This window comes from Podarcis muralis, chromosome 11 (genome assembly GCF_964188315.1).
Source record: "Podarcis muralis chromosome 11, rPodMur119.hap1.1, whole genome shotgun sequence".
Lineage (NCBI taxonomy): Eukaryota > Metazoa > Chordata > Lepidosauria > Squamata > Lacertidae > Podarcis > Podarcis muralis.
The window spans coordinates 23308459-23331172 of record NC_135665.1 but is presented as its reverse complement, the minus strand read 5'-3'; the positions used below and the strand labels follow the sequence as shown (position 1 = coordinate 23331172).

The 22714-nt window shown below is 45.2% G+C and overlaps 1 protein-coding gene across 4 annotated transcripts in view; it reads right to left on the bottom strand.

Annotated features, from left to right (window-relative positions):
• Nucleotides 1-9332, bottom strand: part of TRIM36 (tripartite motif containing 36) — a 58795-nt gene extending 49463 nt beyond the window's left edge. For 2 of the 4 annotated variants that reach the window (XM_028748320.2, XM_028748321.2), the window contains exon 1: nucleotides 8400-9328. In XM_028748320.2, coding sequence (XP_028604153.2) covers nucleotides 8400-8462 — 63 coding nt within the window. In that variant the 5' untranslated portion in view covers nucleotides 8463-9328. Of the gene's footprint in view, nucleotides 1-8399 lie in introns of all 4 variants that reach the window. The other 2 variants (XM_028748318.2, XM_028748317.2) reach the window with 2 other exon arrangements.
• Between the last annotated feature and the right edge of the window lie 13382 nt (nucleotides 9333-22714).

Sequence of the window (22714 nt, the reverse complement as noted above, 5' to 3'; positions counted from 1 at the left end):
TTAATTATTTACAGGAACATTAAGCAAAGGTAGCTGTGTTGGTTCATGAGGGAAAAAATCCAAGATCTACTGTCAGGCAATATATTTATTTGGATATATTATTTTATTTTATTATTTTATTTTATTTTATTTTATTATATATTTGGATATATTATATTGTCACAAAGAGTAAGCAAGAAATTATTTAAAATGCCTTTCCATTTTGACATAAGTCTGAAGGGGGGAAACCTCTATGTTGCGTCTCTGACTTCACTCAGGAAGAGATTCTGCATTCATATATTCAGCTGGATTTTGAAATATTAATCTAAATGTCATCAGAGAATTGGGAGTAAACATCATTTCTATTTGTAGCCAGTTTACTATGCTCTTTTGTTTATTACCCTTGTTTGTCAAATTGAGTACACAGGTATTTTAGAATACATCACATTTCTCTAATATGAAGTTGCTAAAATAATTTGGAATCAACATTTCACAATACGTCTGCTAAAAATATTTAAATTGATTGCATAATACTGGGGAAGCTGTTACAGCCCAGAAGCCTTAACCAAGCTTCCTGTATTTAAAACAACTTTTTTTCAGCTCCTCTGCTACTGTTGTTTCTGGTTCCTACTGGATAGAGTTAGGCTTGTGCTTAACACATGCCCTAAATAAAATATTTTGTCAAGAGTTTTACTTCCTGAATCATAACCCCATAAGCCCATGCCCAGTCTCGATATGGAAAACTTAGAAGCAGCTTCACTCTCCTGCAGGACAGAATTTTATTGTGGGTGTAAAATCTTAGTTAAATAATAATAATAATAATAATAATAATAATAATAATAATAAATGAAATATGTTGCATTTTTGCTGGTAACATTATACAAAACTTTTCTTTTGCTCTCTATGCTGCAAGGTTAAACACTCTATCCTGAAGTGCACCGGAATATGAGCTGTCATTCCACAAGACAGTGCATATCATATGGTGTGCATTTTAAACTCCTGCTGCAACACAAAGAGCAGCAAACTTTTTTCCCCTGCAAGTATACTTTATGAATAAGCTGAGGAAGTGGTTTCTCCCTTAGCCCTCTTAGCCACAATTCACACTGAAGACTAACATCAAAAAGCTAAGGCTTCAAAGCAGCTGCCGATCAGAGACATGTTCTCTCCAACATGAAGCAAGACCTTGCTTGTCTTTTATTTTGGGTCTTAGTTTCTCTACAGCAGAGTTCCCCAAACTTGGGTATCCAGCTGTTTTTGGACTCCCAACTCCCATCATCCCTAGCTAGCAGGACCAGTGGTCTGGGACAATGGGATTGCAGTCCAAAAACAGCTGAAGACCCAAGTTTGGGGAACCCTGCTCTACAGAGTACCACCATCTACTACAATACCTTGATCCCAAAGCCTAGCCTTTTAGAGAATGGACAGACGACTCAGAGCGGCACACAGAGACGACAAGATATATAGAGCCAGACTGTAACAGCGCACACAAATATCAAAGAAATTAACGTCAGCAATATTATTATGCTACCTTGAAATGAAATCACTTTGGTTATTTTACTTGAGAGCTTCGTTCCCATTTAGTTACAGTCTCTCCTACTGACTTGCTGCCTCTTTTACATGAATTTGTGCAGTTGAGGCATGTTTAATTTGGCAATTTAAGAGGATGTTCAAAGGACTCCCCACACACACGCCAAACTTCATTTTTAAAAATTTAATTACTAAAGGAGCAATTACCAAACAATTACCAATGGACTTTGTTCACTAAACTGGGCAGGGGGAAGTGCTTCAACCGCTTTCTAGACTGGGATGCAGTGCTGCCATTTTTCACATTCTCACCAGCAGTGGCGTAGGGTGACAGGGCCAGAGGAACCAGCTTGTGGGGGCGATTGGGGGGGGGGAGCTGACCTCACGATGTCCTTATTCTATGTGCATAAGCATCGCGCCCCCCTCCCTAAGCTGGGCACAAGTTTCCCAGGCTTTGGGAAGGAGGCACCAAGCTTTAATACTTTAATTTACCAGGAACATTTAGGAGACTAGACTAGCCCCCTTAGTCCACTGACCACACGCCACTGCACCAAGGCTAATCCAATCGCTAGGACACCTACGCTTCACTAGAGTCAGCAGAACTAGTGTAGAAGAGGGCACAGAATGCCCTCATAGGACAAACACGCCCTTTGGGAATGATGGAGAGCTCCAATGGAGGTGGTTGAGCCTCAAGAAGAAATGTTTAGTCCAAGGGTGGGCCCTGGAGATGTTCCATTAACCCCACCAGCACACTGGTACCTCAGATTACAGAAGCTTCAGGTTACAGACTCCACTAACCCAGAAATAGTACCTCGGGTTAAGAACAGAAATTGTTAAGAACAGAAATAGTACCTCGGGATGAGAACAGAAATTGTGCTCCAGCGACGCAGCAGCAGCAGGAGGCCCCATTAGCTAAAGTGCTACCTCAGGTTAAGAACGGACCTCCAGAACGAATTAAATTCTTAACCCGAGGTACCACTGTATAGCCAATGGTCAGGGTTGAAAATGAGTTAATAGGGATAATAGGCCACAGGTTCGCTGGCCAAGCAATAGGAGCAAGAACAGAGTCAGGGGCAGTGATGCAGCAGCTAAGTATTGAAAGCAACTTCAGTTCCCCCAGGTTTTATAGGCTGCTGGTTGCACACTTTGTGAAGCAGCGAAGAGAGAAAACCCAAGTTACTATAACAAGTGATATCACACTAGGAGGAGTTTGGTTTTCAGAGTGTGAAGATGCAAACACCCTCAGTTTCCCCCCTGAGCTCCATTTACAAGTCCTAAATCATTTCCTGAAAGATGACAACTTTTCCCTAGCATATTCCCTATCTGTTGCCACAGAATGAGAAATTATTTTTAGGAGTGTCACTTAGCAACATGGGACTATTGCTTATGCAAACACTGATCCTCACGATAGCCATAATTAACTTCCATTGGGAGTGGTAAGCGTTAACAAAACTTATACACAACTCCTCCGCAGGCTAAGACCAATTTGTAGGCATGAAAATAACAGAAAATTTAGCCAGCCAGAAAAGTTTTAAGTCCACAGCGTTTCTGCTGTGCCCAACGCACCCTTTTTACCTCATAAAGATTCTGTGGAAATCAAGTTATGTTCGGGGAAGCGTTAGGACTGATATGTTTTTGAGCAGAGTCATCTTTATCAACAGAAACTTTGTAAACGTAATCTTGCTCAATAAACGGTGTTGTCTCAAGGGGGCTTCACAAATTGTGCTATGGGTTATCAACATGCTGCTTGTGAGCATGTATGTGTCCCTTCCAAGCACCCAGAAGGTCACATCCTGCCCTCCTGCTGAAATTACACTTGAAAGAAGCCTTCCGTAGCATACAGAAGACTTTTCTTCAAGCCTCATTGCGGGACAGAAGGTAATTTGGGGTGGGTGGGTATTACAGTTGGGATGCAAGAGAGCTGTATCATGCTTGTTGTGCCCATGGCAACCCCTCTGGTTTACAAATATCGGAGCAACTGAGAAATTTCTGAAACAACAATGGGATATTAGCTCTGCCCAAGACATGATGGAGAACAGCAACAATCAGGAAAAGATAGACATAACATTTTACAAGGACAGGAAGAAATATCACGGACAGAATAACTGCCACACACAGGAAGAGCAATGATATAGTTGGAGTTCCTCACTAGTAAAGGTAAAGGGACCCGTGACTGTTAGGTCTAGTCGTGGCCAACTCTGGGGTTGCGGCGCTCATCTCACTTTATTGGCCGAGGGAGCTGGCGTACATGTGGCCAGCATGACTAAGCCGCTTCTGGCGAACCAGAGCAGTGCACGGAAACGCCGTTTACTTTCCTGCCAGAGCGGTACCTATTTATCTACTTGCACTTTGATGTGCTTTCAAACTGCTAGGTTGGCAGGAGCAGGGACCGAGCAACGGGAGCTCACCCCGTCGCGGGGATTCGAACCGCTGGTCTTCTGATCAGCAAGTCCTAGGCTCTGTGGTTTAACCCACATCGCTACCCGCATAGCTTTATACAAATGTGCCCTAAAAGGGTGGCAACCCCTGTGTCATGCAATACAGTGGTATCATGGTTTACAATCATCCATTCCGGAGGTCCGTTTGTAAACCAAAACAGGTTGTAACCCAAGGCGCGCTTTCACCAATGGGGCCTCCCAAAAAAAATTGTTCATAATTCAGAAAAAATGGGTTGTAATCCAAAAAAAGGTTGCAAACCAGGACACGCACTTCCGGGTTTGATGTGTTTATAATCCAAAACATATGCAAACCAAGACGTATGCAAACCAAGGTACCACTGTACTTTGACTTGTTTTTGGTTTTTGTTTTGCCTTTGACTGGACTTAACCAGCCAGTCAGATTCGAAAGGGGGCACACACAATACAGCTGGATAGCTCAATTGGTTAGCATAGTGCTGATAATGTCAAGGTTGCAGGTTCGATCCCCATGAGGAACAGCTGCATATTCTTGCATTGCAGGGGGGTGGACTAGATGACCCTCAGAGTTCCTTCCAACTCTGATTATGTGATCAAATATAGACTCCTCCTTGCTTAGAAGCTTTGCCCCTTTGCCAAAAGCTCTTAGCTAGCGCGGGTCTTGAGTTTGCAGTAATCAAATTACTGAGCAGAAGGGTTCCAATTTCTCTTCCTAACCTAATCAGAATTCAGCCAGCTAAGATTTATTTAAATAATGTTTGCTTCGGGCTAAGGAATATTCTCTCTCAACCTCCACCCCAGACATGTTCAAATCAACTTATTCTCAACATAAACTACATCTATTCCTGCTTAATTCTAATCTAATGCAGCAGTCATAGTCAACACTTTAGAACAGAGGAATTACGGTAATTATGGGTCCAGGAGAAAGCAGCTACAGTGGTACCTCAGGTTAAGAACTTAATCCGTTCTGGAGGTCCGTTCTTAACCTGAAACTGTTCTTAACCTGAGGTACCACTTTAGCTAATGGGGCCTCCTCCTGCTGCTGCTGCGCCGCCACCGTGCAATTTCTGTTCTACATCCTGAAGCAAAGTTCTTAACCCAAGGTACTATTTCTGGGTTAGCGGAGTCTGTAACCTGAAGCGTATGTAACCCGAGATATCACTGTAATGGGATCTTCCTTTGCCTAGTGGCGCAAGTCTGCCTCATACTGATTTGTCACTTTTAACAGTCCAGTCCCTCCAAACAGAGAAGTTCCCCTTGAATGCATGAAAAGCACAGAACAGGCTCTGACTAGCGGGAAAGGTGAAGAAACAGTGCAGTAGCTAACACCCCAATAGCCCCAGTTGGAGAAGCTGCTTGCAACCTTCCTCGCACAACCACCATATTGAAAGGTAGGCCACTCCCACCCCAGAACTATCCAGTAATTGCTGCTGCTTCCTCCACCACCCCCTCAGATGAGATAATTCTGGGGTGCTGGAGAAAATACAGTGGTACCTTGGTTCTTGAATTTAATCCGTTCTGGGAGTCCGTTTGACTCCCAAAACAGTTCAAAAACCAAGGCGCAGCTTCCGATTGGCTGCAGGAGCTTCCTGACTCAATCGGAAGCCTCGTCAGCCATGAAAAACGTTTGCAAACCAGAACACTCACTACCGGGTTTGCGGCAATTGGGAGCCGATTTGTGCGGGAGCCAAGCTGTTTGACTACCAAGGTACCATTGTACTAGAAACCAAGACTCTAGAGACAGCAGCCACCTTCCTTGACACTTTTCTCTGACCAAAGCCCTCCCAGTACAAGAGAGCAGACCTGGCACCCAGATCTCTCTCTCTCAAATAGATCCAAGTGGTCTGCTTTTCTCTGTGAACCCCAGTCTATACCTATGTAGCATGAACTAAGTGGCTTATTCTCAGGGATGCGGGGTCCATACTAACCCTGTGAGTTGGCAACAACCGAATTGTATAATAATAATAATAATAATAATAATAATAATAATAATAATGTATTATTTATACCCCGCCTATCTGGCTGGGTTTCCCCAGCCACTCTGGGCGGCTTTCAACAGAATATGAAAAACACGATAAAACATGAAACATTAAAAACTTCCCTAAACTGGGCTGCCTTCAGATGTCTTCTAAAAGTCAGATAGTTGTTTATTTCCTTGACATCTGCTGGGAGGGCGTTCTACAGGGCAGGCGCCACTACCAAGAAGGCCCTCTGTCTAGTTCCCTGTAACCTCACTTCTCGCACCGAGGGAACCGCCAGAAGGCCCTTGGCGCTGGACCTCAGTGTCCGGGCTGAACAATGGGGGTGGAGACGCTCCTTCAGGTATACAGGACTGAGGCCGTTTAGGGCTTTAAAGGTCAGCACCAACACTTTGAATTGTGCTCGGAAACATACTGGGAGCCAATGAAGATCTTATTATGAAGATATTATGTTGTTATCCGCTTTTCAGGTTGTCTCCACCTCCAAATCTGACCCATGCGTGAGGTGAGTTGAAGCCTTCTGCCTCAGGCGGCAGATGCAACCCTTGCCATTGCACCACTGGCAGCCCCACCAGGGCTTCACTCTCATCACTGCACCCACAGGTGAGAGTACAGTTGTAGCGACTGGGCTGGTGGTAGTGTGGCTGCTACAGTGGGGAGAGGGGGCCCATGTCTGCATGGGGGGCATCGTGGGGGCAGGGGTAGCACTGGGCGTTTTGCCTGCAGCAAAACGTCTTGGGCTGGCTCTGGATATAAGAGAGTCTGGTACACTTTAAAGCAGCCTTCCCCAACCAGTGCCCTCCATTTACTTTGCACTACAAATCCCATCAACTTGTTGGCATGGCCAAAGGGCCAAGCATGTTGAGAATTATAGCCTATGGACTATTCGGAATTGGCAAAGTTAACAGCCAAAATAGGAAACTCTAACGATGGTTGTTTGGCGGAAGAATGGAAGCCTTTTCCCCTGGACTACTTAAATACAGTGGTAAAGGTAAAGGGACCCCTGACCATTAGGTCCAGTTGTGGCCAACTCTGGGGTTGCGGCACTCATCTCGCTTTATTGGCCAAGGGAGCCGGCGTACAGCTTCATGTGGTCATGTGGCCAGCATGACTAAGCCGCTTCTGGCGAACCAGAGCAGTGCACAGAAACGCCGTTTACCTTCCCACCGGAGCGGTACCTATTTATCTACTTGCACTTTGACGTGCTTTCGAACTGCTAGGTTGGCAGGAGCAGGGACCGAGCAACGGGAGCTCACCCCATCATGGGGATTCGAACCACCGACCTACTGATCGGCAAGTCCTAGGCTCTGTGGTTTAACCCACAGCACCACCCCGAGGTCCGTTCTTAACATGAAACTATTCTTAACCTGAAGCGCCACTTTAGTTAATGGGGCCTCTCGCTGCTGCCGCGCCGCCAGAGCACGATTTCTGTTCTCATCCTGAAGCAGAGTTCTTAACCCGAGGTACTATTTCTGGGTTAGCGGAGTCTCTAACCTGAAGCTTTTGTAACCCGAGGTACCACTGTACTCTAATATGATGAACTCGGGAGCAGGATTTGAACTATAAGCAACAGATGGGATTCGAGATTATAGTATTGTTATGGAATAAGAAATAGAAGAAAGGGTCCAGAAAAGGGGAGTAATTTTTTTAAAAAAACACAATGGAAACGGGGTGGCACATCGACAAATGTGTAAATGCCTCTAGAGGGCGCCACGTCGGGGAAGGCTGCCTTAAAGACAGAACACCTTTTCTTATGGAATAAACTCCCTGAGCGAAAAGGCTTCAGCAAGTGCCACAAGACCTCCGCTCCAACAGATTAGCAAAGCTCCACACACACACACAAACTTGGGAAATTGCTCCTGGTGCATATATCCGCCAGCTTATTTTATGCAAATATATCCATATCTATAAAGGAACTCGACTGGCCGGATCCTTTCCCTTGGCTTTCAAGGCGCCACCGCGCGTCTAGTCCCCGGCTGGGCCGAGCGCGGCGCAGCAGGGAGACGAGCCGGGGCTTGGCTGCAGTCTGGCGGCTTATCGATTCCTTGGCAGCGCCCAACCTGTTGCCCCATGGAGCAGCGCGGCCTCGCTTGATCCCCTCGCTTTGCACGGGACCGGCGCTCCCGTTTCGCCTGCCACGCCCGCCCGGTTCCGCCGCCCACTGCCAGCCCCCTTGCAAATGCAAATCGCCCGCTTGCAGCCCGGCAAAAAAGAAGAAGACAAAAGCCACAGCGAGGAACAAGTCGTTCTTTTGCACCCAGATAGACTACCGTCCCTCCTCTCGGGTTGTATTCCCAGCCTCAAGGGGGAAAAATGACACAGGGAACAACTCGGCAAGTCCCGCCGCACATTGCAAACTGGAAGAAAATAAACAATTGCGCCCGATCCCGGCCGGAGCAGCAAGAAAGGCGCGCGCCCAGTCCCGCCTTTGCAAGGGGGAGTGACTGCAAGGTTCCCGACTCGGAACGAAGAGGAATCGGGGTTCCTGGTTCCGTCGCCTTACCTTGCCTTTTTCCAGCAGGTCCACTATGTAGCCAAACTCACTCCCTTCCTCTGGCTCGGACATCGTCGGTGGAAAGAAACGAGGAGGCGGCTAGGAAACAACCCCGACGTCCTTCCCCAACACAAAAATAAAATATATTGTAGTCAGGCTCCTTCGTCCCTTTCACTTGGCGGGGCTTTCTTTCTTTCTCTTTTCTTCTTTTCTTTTTCTCTCTCTCCTTCCCACCCACCCCGCCGTCGGAAGCGAGCGCGCGCGCGCCCTGGGCGCTCCGAGGGAAACCAGACGCCGTTGCCTTAATTGATTCTATTTGCGAGCCGGTCAAGGCTGAGCTAACGGAAAGAAGGAACACACGAGAGGCTGGAGGGATGTGAAATTTTCATAAGCTGAACTCCCATCTCGGGATATTTAAGCTCCGCCTCGAGGCGACCAGATGATGGATCCTCTTCGCTGCCCCGCCAGCCTGGCAGGGGGCTCGCCAAGCAGGGATCAAGCGGAGGGGGGCGGCGAGGAGGGTCGAGGCATCCCATCTATAGGCGCCTATTTATATAGAACCCCAATAGGCCCGATCCGAGTCATGTTTACTCCTAAGCAACTTTCACTCTTAAGTCGGGGGGGGGGGTCTTCCTTCCAGGTAGGAGTAGCCCAGAGGCGGAAGAGGCGCCTTAAGAAAGCGGGGAATTTCGGCAGGTGAGGCTTCTATAACTCAGCTGTTAAAGGTGCAGAAGCCCCATTGGATCTGGCCACTCTCCTCCCAGGTAAGGGATGTGCATAGGTCTACAGCCCCATACCCTCCAACTTTTCCCCGATGAAAATAGGGATGTCCTATTGCATTATTATTATTTAATGAATTTAGATACCGCCCTATTCCCCCGGGGGTCTCAGGGCAGTTCACAGAATAAAATCAAGATATAAAACCACAAAATACATAATAAAAATAAAAACAACAACCCAATAGCCCCCCAAAAAAACACATTTAAAAAGGGCATATTATTATTATTTATTATTATCCTCCCTCTCAATCTGGGCAGCTTCCAACATTATATATATATTAAAACATTTATTTTTTTTAAAAAACTTCCCTATACAGGGCTACCTTCAGATGTCTTCTATAGTTACTTATAACCTTGGCTGGGGGGGGGGGCGTTTTGCATAACTCCATACACTCCAATGAAAATAGAGACCTCTTAAGTAAAAGCGGGACATTTTGGGATCAAAACAGAAACCAGGTCAGCTTCTTAAAATCCGGGGCAGTCCCTGCAAAATAGGGACGCTTGGAGGGTCTGGTGGCTTCCATGACTCAGCTGTTGTTGTTGTTGTTGTTGTTGTTGTTAATTTGTATCCCACCCTCCCCAGCAGAGGCCAGGCTCAGAGCGGCTAACATCATAAGGTAAGGGATGCACATAGGATTCCAGCCTGGGACATAGACAAGGCCTTCCCCTGCCCCTCTGGATTAGTTCAGAATTTGTAGATTACCTCAGGATTCCTAGTTTAAGGATGACAAGCGGGGCAGATGCCAGGGCCCAGCGCTAATGTCTGTCCTCTTACTGGCGGCCTAGTGATCTGAGCAGCACCAGACTGCTGAACCTAGCTGGTATTTTAATTCCCCACTGTTCAGTTTCCCTGGTGTAGCATCAGCCTGGGGCACTGTAGGAAATGAAAATGCAGCACTCAGCCATGGTGTGTGTGATGGTGCTGCTGCCCACCATAGACACAGAAGCGGGGGTACCATGCCACACGTTGTCCAACCACCCCCCAAAAGCTGGCTCTGTGACAAGATTCAGTAAATAACAACAAGGTCACAATGAATGACGAGGCACTTAACCGCAGTCAAACTAGCATTGTATTGATTGAATAGATCTTTTAATGGTTGGGAGCTGAAAGTGGTTTGTCCTTTTTCTTTTTTTTTAAGGCACGCATACTGTACCAAATGGCTTTTATAGAATTATCTGCTGCTGGGTGTAATGATTTTGTCTCTGCGCTACATCAAAATGGAGACAGCGCTCGAAAATAGTGTTGCAGCCCAACCCTACCCATGTTTACTCAGAGGCAAATCCCACTGATGATGGGCCCCGTTCCCAGGAAAATTTGCAGCCTCAGATTTATGTATGTAACACTGCTGGAATTACCCAGATAATAGAATAACTGTAACTCAATGCCATAAAGCAGGTTGAGGAACCCGCGACCTTCCAGATGTTGCTCCTATTTTCCGCAACCAGCATACCCAGAGGACAGAGATGAGGGGATCTGGAGTCCAGAAACTTCTGGAGGATTGGAGGTTCCCATCCCTGCCCTAATTTATATTCTTAATCTGTTCAGTTATAGCTTCAGTCCTAGGAACAGGATTATAGTAGAAGAGGAGGACATCCTTAGTTTTCACTGCACATAATGGGTATATGAGGATTGATTCCCATAATAACCAGTAAGGCTCATGATGGCTGCTTGAAATGGATGCATAGGTTAGCTCCCTTCCTGCAACCTGCAGGCTGCACGCAGATGTTGCCACATGCAGAACTGGTTTTGTTGCTTGTATACGACTGTTAACATTCTAGAATGCAGGTTTGCAGAAGTATGCAAATAGCATGCAAATGACATCAGTTGTACATGACCCACAGGAAAAGTAGCCAGTGTATCGAGCAATATCAAGCAGATGGTTATATGAACCGTGCATTCCAATAAATGAGTGTTTTGATCCTCCCAAAATACATGCAACTTATAAGCAATTGCAAGGTTGTTGGTACCGTATTTTGGATTAAAGCCCCAGAGTGGGTAGTTCGCTTTTAAAAACGAACTCCCTAGATATCAAGACTGTGACTAGAAAATGCCCACGTTCAGCCTTTTGTTGTTGTTGTTTAGTCGTTTAGTCATGTCTGACTCTTCGTGACCCCATGGACCAGAGCACACCAGGGACTCCTGTCTTCCACTGCCTCCCACAGTTTGGTCAAACTCATGCTGGTAGCTTCGAGAACACTGTCCAACCATCTCTTCCTCTGTCGTCCCCTTCTCCTTGTGCCCTCCATCTTTCCCAGCATCAGGGTCTTTTCCAGGGAGTCTTCTCATGAGGTGGCCAAAGTATTAGAGCCTCAGCTTCAGGATCTGTCCTTCCAGTGAGCACTCAGGGCTGATTTCCTACAGAATGGATAGATTTGATCTTCTTGCAGTCCATGGGACTCTCAAGAGTTCAGCCTTTAGTGACCCTCATAGAGAAGAAAGCATGGAGCTGTGGACCAGCTGCTGAAAATGTTCTTCTTTGTGCACTTGCCATTCAGTTATCATGCATGGCTAGCATTGATTCAGTGGGCATTCCTTACTAATAAGGAGGAATCTGTAGAACTAAGCCAAGGCCATCTCAAAGAGGCTGATCGCTTACCTTATGAGAAGGCCCCATTGTATACAATGGTGCTTACTTCCAGATACACATGTTTGATCTGTACAGTAAGGATGACTCATAGTATTATCTTTTAAGCACACAAATCCATTGTGTTGTGGGGTTTACATCAATACTTCAGCTGTATTTGAATGTTATGTTGAAAGGTGCCCTGTCCCTGAGGAAATTTCCTCTTCCCTTTTTCAGATTTGCAAATCAAACTGTATTTGTTTTATTTGAAAGATATTTGCATCCAAAGGAGTACCATGCAAATTTGCAGAACTAGAATTCAGAAGTGTTTTTGTAAATAATAAGGCCCTAAATGGCCTCAGCCAAGTATACCTGAAGGAGCGTCTCCACCCCCATCATTCAGCCCGGACACTGGGGTCCAGCGCCAAGGGCCTTCTGGCGGTTCCCTCACTGCGAGAAGCGAGGTTACAGGGAACCAGGCAGAGGGCCTTCTCAGTAGTGGCGCCCGCCCTGTGGAACTCCCTCCCATCAGAAGTCAAGGAAATAAACAACTATCTGACTTTTAGAAGACATCTGAAGGCAACCCTGTTTAGGGAAGTTTTTAATGTTTGATGTTTTATTGTGTTTTTCATATTCTGTTGGGAGATGCCCAGAGTGGCTGGGGAGGCCTGGCCAGATGGGCGGGGTATAAGTATTACATTATTATTATTATTATTATTATTATTATTATTATTATTATTATTATTAGCACTTTAGTAACACTCAGAAAGGGATGCAGGTGGCACTGTGGATTAAACCACAGAGCCTAGGACTTGCCGATCGCATGGTCGGCGGTTCGAATCCCCGTGGCGGGGTGCGCTCCCGTCGTTCGGTCCCAGCGCCTGCCAACCTAGCAGTTCGAAAGCACCCTCAGGTGCAAGTAGATAAATAGGGACCGCTTACCAGTGGGAAGGTAAACAGCGTTCCGTGTGTTGCGCTGGCTCGCCAGATGCAGCTTGTCACGCTGGCCATGTGACCCGGAAATGTCTGCAGACAGCGCTGGCTCCCGGCCTCTAGAGTGAGATGAGCGCACAACCCTAGAGTCTGTTAAGACTGGCCCGTACGCGCAGGGGTACCTTTACCTTTACCTTTAACACTCAGAAGTTTCCAGACGTCAAGAGCAAAGCTGAACCAAATACGCATCATGTTAGCAAAATATAACTAGGTTGGTAAAAGACACTGGTATTGATAACAAGAGTCCCACGGCAACTTCAAGACGAACACATTTATTGTGGTCTAAGCTTTTGTTGTCTTAAGCCCATCTCTTCAGAGGTAGCACCTGAAAATGTATTGGGACATATGTAAGCTTTCATGGACTCAGGCCTACCTGATCACATGCATCTGACAAAGTGAGTAAGAGTCCATAAAAGCTTATCCTATAATACAGTTACTTGTCATCATTGGTTTTGCTGCAAGTAATCTGCTGTTTTAAAAAAGCCTTGGAGATAGGAACCATCACCAAGGCTGAGCTTAGAGGTGATGGACTCATAGAACAAATGAAGGGATGTACCATGTCAGACTGCAGGTGAGATATGCAATTTTAATGTTGTCTCCCAAATATTCTGCAGACAAATAAAAAAAATTCCCTACAAAGGCACTTCTGTTCTCAACAAACAGCTGGGCAGGCTCATATAAATAAATCAATCCTTCAAGTAGCCCATCTTGTCTGAATTAAGCTTTAATTTGTTCTCATCTAGTCTGTTACTGTAGGGACGCGGGTGGCGCTGTGGGTAAAAGCCTCAGTGCCTAGGGCTTGCCGATCGAAAGGTTGGCGGTTCGAATCCCCGCGGCGGGGTGCACTCCCGTTGCTCGGTCCCAGCGCCTGCCAACCTAGCAGTTCGAAAGCACTCCTGGGTGCAAGTAGATAAATAGGGACTGCTTACTAGCGGGAAGGTAAACGGCGTTTCCGTGTGCGGCTCTGGCTCGCCAGAGCAGCGATGTCATGCTGGCCACATGACCCGGAAGTGTCTCCGGACAGCGCTGGCCCCCGGCCTCTTGAGTGAGATGGGCGCACAACCCTAGAGTCTGTCAAGACTGGCCCGTACTGGCAGGGGTACCTTTACCTTTTTAGTCTGTTACTGTTCACTGAAGTTGATTCAGAACATTGACAGTTTCCTTGATTGTGATGGAAAGGAGGGATAGAGTTGGGTCTTCTCTGCATACTGATGCTCCAAACTCTAGATAACATCTACATTCAGCTGTAAGTCTTGAAGGAGATAGAGTAGAAACTCTGTGGGAGACCACAGGTCCACAGCCGAGGTGTTAACCAGAAGCTCCCCAGCACAACCATTTGAAACCAACCCTCCAGAAAGGCCTGAAACCATCAGAAAACAGTGCCACCTGGTTTCCATCCCAGCTATGCAGTCCAGAAGGATACCATGGTCAATGGCATCAAAAGCCACCAAGAGGTCCAAGAAAACCCAACAGGGATGCACTCCCCATATCTAGTTCCTGGTGCAGTGCCCATCACTGTGGGAAGAGCTGTCTCTGTCCCATAACTGGACCTGAAACTGGATTGAAAGCAAGGAATCTAGATCATTTGTGTCATCCGGGGAAGTAGGAAATAAGAGTGGGGATGCCACCAAACCACTGAGCACCTTGCCCAAGGATGGAGCATTGGAGAAATTGCCTGATACAAAAGAGTTCAAAAAGGACCTTGTTAACTCAGTCTTTACCTGGACCAGCTCTTTAAGGCTGAATGGAACAGTTCCCTCTCAGAGGAGCATTGACCCGTACCACCTTGGCGAGTCTCCCACAGCGGTACCTTGGTTTTAGAACAGCTTAGTTTATGAACTTGGAAATAGAACGCTGCAAACCCACAAGTGTTTTAGTTTGTGAACTTTGCCTTGGAATCAGAACATGTTCCCCTTCCTGTTGAGTGTGTTCCGTTTGTAAATTGAGTCCCCAGCTGCTAATCATGCTTTCTAGAAAGTTGACTGTTGAGTCCCGAGCACCCACACAACACAGAAGTGATATTTTGAGCTTTTATTTTTCCTTTTTTTTTTTTTTGCATTTTTGTGTGGATTTTTCGTTTTTTGACTGTGACTTGTTCTTCGTTTTATGGGACTGACATGTGGCTGTGGCTTGTGACTTCGTTTTTGTGACTTGTTTTTGTGACTGTGTGGAACCCAGTTCAGCTACAGATTGACTGCATAAATGGATAAAAGCCCCCCATCTAAACAATGACTACTATCAGTGCAAATAAGGAAAAAAAATATTTTAATTTTTATAATCTACAATACTGTCTTAAAGTTTGGGAACCAAGGTACCACTGTATCTATAAGCTAGGAAGGACAAACTTAAGGTATACATTAATGGTGTGTATTTTATGCATTTTAGACACACAGAATTGTAGAGCTGGAAGGGACCCCATGGATCATTTAGTCCAACCCTCTGCAATGAAAAAAGAAATGGAAGACTCCCATGCTTTGGCCCTCAGCCTCCTGAATCTGGTGTTAGAGGGGATATTTCGTCGTTGTTCACAGGGAGAAAAGATAGAAGAAATTTACAAGGAACAGTACGCCACTGTTCATTCTCACCTACCTCATTCCAATTATGTTGTTTCTTTTAAAAAGTAGATTTCTAAAGAACAATAATAGCTCTGATTCTTCCATGCTCAGAATCTAGGTGTCTTCTGAAGTGCCATTATTCTCTGTCCTTTTTGAATCTGAACATGCAGTACCATAACTTCCTAACAGGTTTGAATGCCTGCATAGCTTCAGATTTTCTGTAGAAAAATAGCTTATTCAGAGACCGGGAGCTGAAAACCTGACCCGAACATATTATGTAACCTCTCTAAATCTATCCACGGAGTGTGTCCACAGGTTACTTTAGAATGACAGAATGGCCCTTTTCAGAGGCTCTCATGGTTAAGGTTACTGTAGTAACATTACTCCAGATCTTTTCTACAGGTTATCCCTGACACAATATACCCTTTATTTCTCTGGAAACTGAGTGCATGAATAGCTATCAAGCTCATTTGTTACGAGATACTGTGCGCTTCCATTAGATAATTCATTAGCTAAATAGCTTGCTGTTTGAATCTCTCGGCACATCTCCAGTACTTTTTTTTCAACACTGTCTTCTGTGTTTTCTTTTTGTGACAAAGGATCCAGATTAACAACATGAGCAGAGAGAGAAAGAAGAACTGTCCTCAACCAACACAGAGGAAAAGACGTTCATAAAGGCGGTAACTTTATACCGCTCGTTGTGTTTGGACCTAGATGGCAAAGCGGATCGATGCCGCTCTCTCCCGCAAGGTAGGTGGGGGCCTTTCCTCTGCTAAAGTCCTGTCACCTCATTCTAACCTATGACAGTGGTCAGAGCGGCTGGACCTGTGACAAATTGCTTTCTTCTGCTTACAACAGTTCCTGCTGGGCCAGAGGCAAAGTTGCCGCAAGAGGAATATTGGGCAACTGCATTTTGTTTGCTTGTTAAATTTCTAGCCCACTCCCTCGTTGATTAACGACCCCAGCATAAAAAGATACCATCGCAGTCAAACAGCCAACAAAAGTAAACAGAAGATTCAAGATTAAAATAATCATATTCTAGGCTGCATCAACAGAAGTACAGTGGTACCTCTAGTTGTGAACGGAATCCATTCCGGAGGCCCGTTTGCAACATGAAAAGAGCACAACCTGAAGCGCCGTATCTGCGCAGGGGCACGGCACAATTTGGCTCTTGTGCACATGCGCAAAGCGCGATTTAGCGCTTCTGTGCATGCGCGAGTGGCGAAACCCGGAAGTAACCCTTTCTGATACTTCTGGGTTGCCGCAGGACGTAACCTGAAAGAACGTAACATGAAGCAAACTTAGCATGAGGTATGACTGTATAGTGTTCAAACAAGGGAAGTAATAAGGTAAAGGGACCCCTGATCATTAGGTCCAGTCGTGGCCGACTCTGGGGTTGCGGCGCTCATCCCGCTTTATTGGCCGAGGGAGCCGGCATACAGCTTCCGGGTCATGTGGCCAGCATGACTAAACCGCTTCTGGCGAACCAGAGCAGCGCACGGAAACGCCGTTTACCTTCCTGCCAGAGCGGTACCTATTTATCTACTTGCACTTTGAGGTGCTTTCGAACTGCTAGGTTGGCAGGAGCAGGGAGCGAGCAACGGGAGCTCACCCCGTCGCAGGGATTCAAACCGCTGGCCTTCTGATCAGCAAGTCCTAGGCTCTGTGGTTTAACCCACAGCACCTCAGTGGGACCACACCAGGAATACTCTGTCCAGCTCTGGGCACCACAGTTTAGGAAGGTGGTTGACAAGCTGGAACATGTGCAGAGGATGGCAGCCAAGATGATCAAGGGTCTAGAAGCCAAGCATTATGAGGAACGGTTGAAGGAGCTGGGTATGTTTAGCCTGGAAAAGAGGAGACTGAGAGAAGATACGCTAGCCATTGTCGGCCAGAGGGTGTTAAAGAAGGATTGCACATTTTTTATGTATGCAACAATAGCAGCAAGGATACTGATAGCTAAACACTGGAAAACTCAAGACTTGCCCACGCTGGAAGAATGGCAGATGCAACTGATAGAATATATGGAACTCGCAGAAATGACTGGCAGAATCCGCGACCTGGGAGAGGAAGCCGTGGAAGAGGATTGGAAGAAATTCAAGGACTACTTACAAAAACATTGTAAATTGTATGAATGTTAAGATGATGCAAGAGTAAAAATTAATGGGGCATCAGTAAGTTAGCTGACAAGAATTTGAGAATAGGTGAAATTTGAGAAAAAGTTAATTTTTTGGTTAATATTATGCCTAATTAAGTATTTAAGTATTTGGAAAATAAACTTAAATTTAGAGACATAATATGGGGAAAATACAGATAAGAAACTGAAATAAGGTGATAATTTGCTGTTTAGAATTTTACAAACCTGGAAAGCAGGAATGGAAGATGCGAAGAAGTTCAAAAGTGAAGAAAGTATGAACATTAAGAATTTGGATTTGATGTTATAATTTTTCTTTTCTCTTTTTCTTTTCTGTAAGTCTTTTTTCTGTTATTTCTTTTATGTTTGATTATTGTATTGTGGGGGATGGGATTATATGTGTTGGGCGATAAATGTAAAACTTGAATAAATATCTTTAAAAAAAAAAAAGAAGAAGATACGCTAGCCATCTTCAAATATCTCTTATGCTCAACTGCATTAGAATGGGTGCAGCAGCTGCAGGTGGTGGAAGCCTTGGCCCCAAGGCAAAGATCTTCAGGGACAGTTGGCCCATCCTGGCTGTACCTCTTCTCCAATTGGCCTCTTTTGGCACTCCGGCGCTGCCTCTTCTTTGCTTTTGTTTCCTCCCCTGCCCAAACATGCTTTGCCAACAGCCCAATCAGGATGTGAGGCCCTGCCCAATTCGCCCCTTTATTCAGGATACACTCAAAGGCAATGCAACCCCCTAAAATTTACCAGTCAATTATGGGCCTAGTATGAAATCTGAGCTGAATGAATGCATGTCTAATAGGAGGGGATATTCCTGCAGCTAAGGAGCCCTTTTATGTTGCTTTAATTGCAGATATACCAAACCGAGGACTTGGAATCCTTCATATTGCTGCACGCCACCCCAGTCTCCCAAGTGGTGCGAGATCCCAGGGGTCCCAGGCGCTTAGCCAAGGGTTCATGTTTCTTCAGAATGAGGCACAGTGGAATCTCTGGTATCCCTATGATATTTGGTTTATTTGCACATATATACAACTGAATGGAAGTGAGAGCTGGACCATAAAGAAGGCCGGTCGCCAAAGAATTGATGCTTTTGAATTATGGTGCTGGAGGAGACTCTTGAGAGTCCCATGGACTGCAAGAAGATCAAACCTATCCATTCTGAAGGAAATCAGCCCTGAGTGCTCACTGGAAGGACAGATCCTGAAGCTGAGGCTCCAATACTTTGGCCACCTCATGAGAAGAGAAGACTCCCTGGAAAAGACCCTGATGCTGGGAAAGATGGAGGGCACCAGGAGAAGGGGACGACAGAGGACGAGATGGTTGGATAGTGTTCTCGAAGCTACCAGCATGAGTTTGACCAAACTGTGGGAGGCCGTGGAAGACAGGAGTGCCTGGCGTGCTCTGGTCCATGGGGTCACGAAGAGTCCGACACGACTAAACGACTAAACAACAAAATATACAACTGAGTCTACAATGGAGGGGTTCACAGCATCAAGACCCCAAGTGGGTCATTCTTCTCCCATAGCCACCACCTTGGAGTCAAGAAGAAAGCAGGCATGGCTTTTTCTCCCAGCTGCCCAGCCTGCAGTCTTCCAGCTTCTAGCTCACATCACTCAAAACTCTCAACTCTAGCCTTTGTCTTTCTAACTTTGTCCTCTGGCACAGAGGCACTTCCTTTGTTACCTTAATGGCCCATGCTTAGAGGGCCATTACCTCACCAGGAAGCTAGCCTGGCTGTTCCAGGAATTGAATTCATTCTGGATCTAGGAATAAGAAGTGGGCTCAAAGCATGCAGTCTACCCCCACCAACTCATAACAATATATTCAAAGCTCATTTGGGCATCTTCGGAAAAACAGTGAACAAAAAACATACCGGATCTTATGGCCAGAAATATCCTGAGATGACACAGGGGAAAGTTAAGGACTGTACATCAAACGACAGTATCGGTCAGTGTTCTGGAGGAAAGCCTCATGAATAGTCCAGATCCTTGGAGGAAGGGTGGGATACAAAATATGGCAAACACTATGAGCAAGAGCAGAAGATTTATCATGGTGTAGCAAATGGTTTTATTGTCCTCTTATGTGTAGGATTAGGTTATTGCCAGGCAACAGAAGGATCCCATAGCGGATCAAAGAAAGCAGTAAAGTATCTCAGTGCAACCAGCCTTCTTGCACTTAGGAATTTTCTTCTGTTAAAACAACAAACGGTGTGAAGCATTTTAAAGCTGAATCTAATCACAGCTACATTTCACTCTCAAGTGCAGAAATGGGTTTGCTTTTTATTCTGCCAGCTGCATCAAGAGAAACATTCTGTGCTGCTGCGCCCAAGCCATTCGGAGCATAAGAGCATTCGCATTAGTAGCTTATCAATTTTGCATAAACTATTGTGGCTTTGTAGAGAGGGCCTTTGATGGAGACTGGCAGCAGCCACAAGAAAACAAGACTCTTCCTTCCCAGTGTGCTCAGGAAAACAGGAATAAAGACAGCAATGCAGATTCCGCTGGTTGGTAGGGCTAAATCTATCCTTGTGGCCTTCCTCATTAGCCACTACATCCTTCAATGTTCCCACTGTTAGATTGGGTATTTCAGCCTTTGGTAGGACATGGAGGTATATTGGTTAGTGTGCTGTTATAGGAACAGTGGCATCTGAAGCCATATTGCAATGATCACATAGGCTATATTCAGACAGCGCTTTATTCAATTTTCCTGATGTTTCCTTACCTGACAATTCCCACTTCTGAAAATCTAGGGGAAGTTTAACGCTTATTTCTGTCAAAACAAAAAAAATTCCTTCCAGTAGCACCTTAAAGACCAACTAAGTTAGTTCTTGGTATGAGCTTTCGTGTGCATGCACACTTCTTCAGATACACTGAAACAGAAGTTGCCAGATCCTTCTATATAGTGAGAAGGTGGGGAGGGGTATTACTCAGAAGGGTGGTGGGAATGGGTGATTGGCAGATAGCTGTGATGAGCCTGTTGACGACTCTTAACGACTGCAATAGGTCTTACAGGAAAAAGCAAGGGGTGAGAAGGTGAAAAATGGCTTTGTCATGTATAATGAGATAAGAATCCAATGTCTTTGTTCAGACCAGGTCTCTCCATGGTTTTAAGTTTGGTAATGAGTTGCAATTCAGCAGCTTCTCTTTCCAGTCTATTTCTGAAATTCCTTTGTAGTAAAACAGCTACTTTGAGATCTTGTATAGAATGTCCTGGGAGATTGAAGTGTTCTCCTACTGGTTTCTCTGTCTTGTGATTCTTGATGTCAGATTTATGTCCGTTTATTCTTTGGCGTAAGGTTTGGCCTGTTTGTCCAATGTAGAGAGCTGAAGGACACTTATTTCTGTGTTGTTTCCAGAAAAAAATCTGTTTCCAAACCTGTTAACTCCGAAAATGACAGGAGTATTGCATTGTAATTTCATGTGGCAAAATTTGGGGTGGTATCCCACTATTTAAAATTCCCACTATTTAAAATTTTTAAATGCCTGTTGTCTTATTTTTTTTATTTTTTTTTAAAGCCCTGAGTGCTCACTGGAAGGACAGATCATGAAGCTGAGGCTCCAATAATTTGGCCACCTCATGAGAAGAGAAGACTCCCTGGAAAAGACCCTGATGTTGGGAAAGATGGAGGGCACAAGGAGAAGGGGGCGACACAGGACAAGATGGTTGGACAGTGTTCTCGAAGCTACCAGCATGAGTTTGACCAAACTGCGGAGGCAGTGGAAGACAGGAGTGCCTGGCGTGCTCTGGTCCATGGGGTCACGAAGAGTCGGACACGACTAAACGCTAAAACACAAAATTTAAAATTTAGTGTGACATAGCGGTATAGCAATCAAAAAGCCATAGTTCCATAATGCAGCACATACTGCAGTGTAAAAGGAGCATTAGAAATTGGGAGAGAAACGCTAGCATTATAACCAGCCGAACTAACACAAGAAACCCCACATCTGAATGCAGCCGTAGTTGTTTGGTGTTTTTGCCCATGTGTTTGGGATCTTCCCACAGTATCTCAACCAGTTAAAGGCACTGGTGCAATTACTTAAAACATACAGTATATAACCCATCTAGAAGGAGGAAAACTCTGATCCTAAATCTTTGCTGCCTTGTGGGTTATCTTCAGGAGGAAAAAAGGCTAAGGAGTAAACCCTACACAAATCCAGAGTGGAGTCGTCCCTAAGATGGTTTGGTTCAACTTCACCCTGAGAGGTGCAACTTCATTGTCTCTTGAGACAGATGGATGCCAACAATAACCACCCACTAAAATTTATCAGAACTGTAAGGGGTGTTTCAGTTTGTTGTTGTTGTTGTTGATAATAAATAAATCACTCACCCTTCAGCAGTCACCACAGGGTGGGATACAACATTTTAAAAGTCAGTATTAAAAACAGTTTAAAGAAATTACAATCAAAGGAACAAGAGGACTCCTGAAAACACTTATCTCAGATGTCAAAGACCAGGATAAAGAGGTGCAGCTTCGAACATACAACATCAAAACTACATAATGAAGGTGCCAGACACACCTCTGTGGGAAGGGAATTCCCGGAAAGGAAATGTGTAGAGAAGTAATTACTGAGAATTACCTTAGACATGCTTGGAGTTTGAAAGTGTTTTGTTTGTCATTCACCACAATGTTTGCAGTGGAAGAACTAAATATGCATGGCCAGAATGTTGGGAAATGCTTAGTGACATAGTCACTTAGCTGTGCATCAAAGGTTATTTTTAAGGCACATTTTATGGTTATTCTGGCATTTTTATGGAAATTGAGATACCAATGGGGAAAAAAGCACCTAGTGATTTCTAATGCAGCTCCTGTAACTATGTGTATATGATGTGGCACCAAAATACTAACTGGGAAGATCTTTTGTGCATCTATATATACAATAATGCAAGTTCTATATACAATAATAAAAAAGCCGTCAAGCCTCTGGCATTTAAAACCTATTTCTCACATGGCTAACCTTCTCAGCACGTTGGCATTCATCCATGGGAAAACCCTTTCCCCCATTATCACGTGCCCGTGCGAGAAGAGTTCATGTCAGAAATGTGGGTTAAATATGTAGACCAATATGAATATTTCATGCATAATTTCCAGTGTGCTGTTACATATTTATAAGCAGCAACCCCCATCTCTCTAGCTAGGCATACCATACATACGCAGCAGCATTTAAAAAAGGGGGGGTGCGTTTCTTGGCAGATGAAGTTAACTGAAGCTGCAACCCTATGCATGCTTATTCAGTTTTTAATGTTTTGTTGGGCGCCACCCAGAGTGGCTGGGGCAACCCAGTCAGATGGG